At 40.1% G+C, this 5,385-nt stretch overlaps 1 protein-coding gene across 1 annotated transcript in view; it reads left to right on the top strand.

Annotated features, from left to right (window-relative positions):
* Positions 1–4,706, top strand: part of LOC107150330 (schlafen family member 13) — a 23,397-nt gene extending 18,691 nt beyond the window's left edge. The window contains exons 4-5 of the mRNA XM_015495301.2: positions 449–1,172; positions 1,352–4,706. Of these exons, the coding sequence (XP_015350787.1) occupies positions 449–1,172; positions 1,352–2,165 (1,538 nt within the window). The 3' untranslated portion in view covers positions 2,166–4,706. The remainder of the gene's footprint in view (positions 1–448; positions 1,173–1,351) is intronic.
* Positions 4,707–5,385: the final 679 nt, after the last annotated feature.

Here is a 5,385-nt window from a genome sequence, read left to right as displayed (position 1 = left end):
ATATATATATATATATATATATATATATATATATATATATATATATATATATATTTCTCTGATGGACCTTTATTTTATTCATTTTTTTTAATAGGTGCTGAGAATTGAACCCAGTGCCTCACATATGCTAGGCAAGTGCTCTACCACTGAGCCACAACCCCAGCCCTGTGAGTTTTCTTTTATAAGAGAGGAATCAGTGTCTTACAAAGGTTAGGGAATTTTTCAAGACATTGAAATAATAGACACATGGATTTAGATGAGGTATGTCAGATATTCCAAGGCATCTTTTTCCTTGTAATATAATGATATTCACAAAAATATTTTAAAATCTGTCATTAACCACCATCATCATAATCAACCAGTTAATTATGATTAAATATAATTAATAATTACTATAAATATATATATATTTTTTTGTCTCCCAAATTATCATTCTTTCTATGTGTAGTGCCACGAGAAAATTTGCGATACACTCCTGAATCCGTCTGGAAGGAGCTGTTCTCACAGCATGAAGGTCTGAAGGCGTTAATAAGTCAGCAAATGCATCCTTTCTCCCAGGGAATTCTGATCTTCTCTAGAAGCTGGGCTGTGGACCTGGACTTGCAAGAGAAGCAGGAAGTCATCTGTGATGCTCTGCTGATTGCTCTGAACAGCCCCCCTACCCTCTACACTGTTCTCAGTGATCAGGATGCAGAGGGCCAGGCCTACTGCACCCAGACTGCATTTACTTTGAAACAGAAGCTGGTAAACATGGGTGGCTACACTGGGAAAGTGTGTGTCATGACCAAGGTTCTCTACCTGAGTCCCAGGAGCAAACCAGAGACCACAGAGGGGTCGGGCTGTCTGGTAGATTATCCTTCGTCCTATTACCTTAGAGACACTCAGCAAATGGAAGCCTTGCTGCAGGCTCTTGTGATTGTCTTGCTTGGCTTCAGATCTTTCTTGAGTGACCAGCTTGGCTGTGAGATTTTAAATCTGCTCACAGTCCAACAGTATGAGATATTATCAACAAACCTCCGTAAGAACAGACACTGGTTTGTCCATGGCTTGCCTGGCTCCGGGAAGACAGTCATGGCCATGAAAATCATGGAGAAGATCAGGAATATGTTTCACTGTGAGAAAAATAATATTCTCTACATTTGTGAAAACCAGCCTTTGAAGAACTTTATCGGGTAAGCAGTTAGATCTTATACCTATATGTTATTTAATCAGGGATTATTTTTCTACTAAGCCACTTTGTTCCTTGAGAAATTATTTGTGACAGTAGTACTATATTCAGGGGAACACAAAAGAGTGATTTTTCTCCTTCACAAAATGAAGAAAACTGAGTGTGTCATTTTCGTTATTACAGGAATAAACAGATCTGTGAGGCAGTGACCCGGAAAACCTTCATGAAGAAGGAGGACTTTAAAGATATTCAACACATCATTGTGGATGAAGCTCAGAATTTCCGCAAAGAAGATGGGGACTGGTATGGGAAAGCAATTGCCATCACTCAGAGGGAAAAGGAACATCCAGGAAATCTCTGGATCTTTCTGGACTATTTTCAGACCAGCCACTTGGATGTTAGTGGTCTCCCTCCTCTCTCATCCCAGTATCCAAGAGAAGAGCTCACAAGAGTGGTCCGCAATGCAGATCAAATAGCCCTATACCTAAAAAAACTGATGAAGAACATTAAAAAGAATCCACCACGTAACATCCCCCGTAGATCCTTGGAGATGCTTCCTGAAGCTGAATGGGTTCGGGATGTCCAGGGAATCTTAAAGATTCAGAAAAATTTGACTCAGACTCAAATCGTGAACTTTGTGGCAGACACCTGCAAGGGGCTGTTTGAAAAGGGATATACATTCAAAGATATTGCTGTGCTTGTCAGTACCACAGAAGAAGTGAATGACTACAAGTATGACCTCCTAAGGGCGATGAGGAAGAAAAGGATGGTGCAGTTCTGCGATGCAAGTGGCGTATTGAGCGATCACATCGTGTTGGACAGTGTCCGTCGGTTCTCAGGCCTGGAAAGGAACATTGTGTTTGGGATCCATTCAAAGACAGCCGAGCCTCCTATTTTAAACAATATTCTGGCCTGTCTGGCTTCCAGGGCAAAGCAACAGCTCTATATTCTGTTTTGTGATAACTTTTACAAAGAACCTCAACCTGAAATGGGTTAAGACTACTACTCTGGAGATATCTGTGTCTGTTTGGTTTTGCAGAAACTTTTCTCTTTGGTTCACAGGTCAGATTAGGGCAGAGTTAAGAGTTGGGAACTGCTTCTGTCCTGCTTACTCCTTTCAAAGAGATTATTTCCCGAACTCTTTCCAAAGACTGTGGTTTCCTCCAGTTCCATTCTTCCTGTTAGATAGGTGATAGCATTCAAGGGAACTTTAGCTGCCCTGCAGGGTAGACCAGTGTGCTGGAGTTAGGGTGAAAACCATGAAAACAAGAAACAGCTCCTCTAGCCTATCTTTCTTTAAAGTCTAGACTTTTTCATTGTGACTACACATAGTTTTTGTTTTTTAAAAATTTATCCAATTACCACTTGTTTTCTGAAGAAGGATAGTCGGTTAAAAAGTCACTTGTTCATTGTGGAAGCATAAGTTGTTTCTTGAATTCTTTTTTTTTTATACTATCATTTATTTATTTTTTGGTTCTGGTGATTAACCCCAGGGGCACTCTACCACTGAGCTCCATCCTCAGCCCTTTTTATTTTTTATTTGGACTCAGGGTCCGGCTAAGTTGTGCAAGTCAGCCTCAAACTTATAATCACACTTCTTCAGCCTCCCAAGTTGCTGATTACAGATGTGAGCCATTGCATCTGTCCTTCAATCCTGGGGTCCTCTAACTTCAACAAAATAGGACAAATCAGCAAAATAGGGAGGGAACTATTGCTTCTTTCTTTCTGAGTGCATTAAATCAGATATAACTCAGGCCCATCTCACAGATCCTGCTTCATCCCTGGGGTCATCCATTTCTCCAAAAAGTCCTGCTTCCTTCATGGAGAATGGTAATAGAAACCAAAATCTGGACATTGCCTATGCTGGTTGCTACTTGTTAGCTTACTTTGTTGTTGCTGGCTTTTGCCACTGTCACTGTATGTGGCAGCACTGTCCAACCACATGTAGCAAATGATTCCTTGCAGTGTGGCTGGTCCAAATGGAGATGTGTAAATATGCATGCAAACTGGATTCAAAAATTTGGTATGAAGAATGAAAATATCCCCTTCATCATCCTTTTATAATGATTATATGTTCAAATGATCATATTTTGGAAGTGTTGAGTTAAATAAGAAATAGTATCAAAAGCAATTGTGCCTGCTTAGCTTCTAAATTTTTTTAATGCAGAAAATTTTAAACTACATATGTAGTTTGCATTATATTTCTGTTGAGCAGCACTAGTGTGTGCATTGCTAAAAATGAGACTTTTCAATGCTCGACTAGAGCAGAGGACTCAGTAGGGTGGAGGGAGAAGAGGACTTTGTCCTTCAAGCTACATAATGTCTAGGGTTATTTTTAGTTGTCACAACTTAAGGGGAGTGTTAATGGTACCTAACGGGTAAAGGCAGGCATACTGATAAACACCCTACAATGTACGGGATAGCACCCTACAACAAAAATTTCCCAACCCAAAGTATCAAAAGGGCTGAGTCTGGCAAATCCTGATGTGCCTAGTTCCGTCCCTTAAATAAGTATTCCAGGTTGGAGTTCTTCCCTTATGATACTTGAGGCCTGAAGGACTGAGGCATCCTGTTTTGTATTGCTAGTGAATTGGTATTTGGAATGAAGAGTCCTGGGGGATCCTGTGACCCCAATAGGGATTCTACCTTTCTCAGATGCTGAAGTAATATAGTTGCAAAAGATTTTTATTCCTTATGAAGTGTAGGCAATGCCAAGGTGAAATAAAGGAAGTGGTGTCCTTGAATAATAGCTTATCTTTAGAGGCTTAGTGTTTCTTAAACTCTGTGGAAGTATATTGATCCATTGCAACATATTGCTAAGTGCTTATATAAATCTAGTAGTGGGGGTTTCTAAGATTCTCAGGGGGAAATAAGAAATTCATATCTAAACGGTTTTATTCTTTAAATAAGCTAACTCTTTAAGAAACACTCCAGGCACGGAGAAAATAAGAATGTATAAGCTGAATGGTCATTCCCAAGACATGAGTCTCTAAAACTTGCACAAACATATTAAATGCATTGGTTAGTCTGATGAATCTCTTCAGAACTCTGAATCTCATGATGCTTTCTGGTTATAAAAAACAAAAACATTACAATTGCAAAACTCTTTACTGAACAGTAAAATCAGAGTAGAATAAAAAAACATGAAAATTAATATGAAAATAAATAGTAAAGTTTAAACAATATTTATTCCCTCAAATTTAAGCCATTCATTGCTCTAGAAACATTTTGGTTGAGATATAGGAACATGTGCTTCCAGGAATGTAATCCCAGTGCTGATAAAGAAGACATCTAAATTAACTTTTACCTGGAAATGAATAGTACTTAAGAATTTAGGAATCCTTTCTCTACTAAGACTTGGAGTGAAGATTTGGAAGGCTCTGTTGTTATGTAGTAAAGATAAATAGGAAAGAATCAAATGTGGTGCTTCTAATTAAGGAATTGCCTTTGTGAAAATTGTTCTATTAATTCAAGGAATACAAAATGGTGATTTTTCTCTGTGATGTTCCAAAGTGTGAATAAAGATGCAAGGAAGACATTTTCAGGACTTTTGGATTGCTTTGGAATTTCCAAAACAGCTCCACATAGCTAGGAGGTCAGATGGGTACATTAAATATGGCAATAGGAGACCCTAATCATGTCTTTCTATTGAGCTGAACTATAATGAATATGACTACCATCGGTTTACATGGGGTTTTGATAACCTAGAAAAAATGGCCAAAACCTGGGCCTACAGAGATAATCTTATTCCATCAGGGTGATTTTTTAAGCTGTCCAATCTCTCTGATGAAATATTTTGAGGCCCCAGTGACATTTTACAGAACGGGATGGGTGACCTCTAGCAGCTGTCACCCAGAATCACTTAGTCCCCTCAGCTGAAGACCTGGGGAGGGTGCAGAGAGGAGACCTGAAGGCAGTTCTGCTTTCAACCAGCAGGGAAGAAAAACAAGCGCTGATCTCGTCCGGACCTGGAGATGGCAGCAAACCTCGGTCTCCCACCGGGACAGCGATACCAGGTAGGTACTGTAAATACCCCGTGGACTTGGGGCAGGACTGAGCTCCAGCTTCCACTGGCTCCTGCCAAGAAGAAGGGGAGGAGGTCTGGTGGGAGAGGAAGGAGACAGGGCCTGGGTGGGAGAGTGGCAGGAGAGAAAAGGGAGGAGGCGGGAGGAGCCCCCAGGACGCTTCGGTTAAAGTAGAATTTCACTTCCAAAGCG

Source organism: Marmota marmota, unplaced genomic scaffold (genome assembly GCF_001458135.2).
Source record: "Marmota marmota marmota unplaced genomic scaffold, marMar, whole genome shotgun sequence".
Lineage (NCBI taxonomy): Eukaryota > Metazoa > Chordata > Mammalia > Rodentia > Sciuridae > Marmota > Marmota marmota.
Note: the sequence above shows the minus strand (reverse complement) of the source record. Positions and strands in the feature narration are given on the sequence as shown.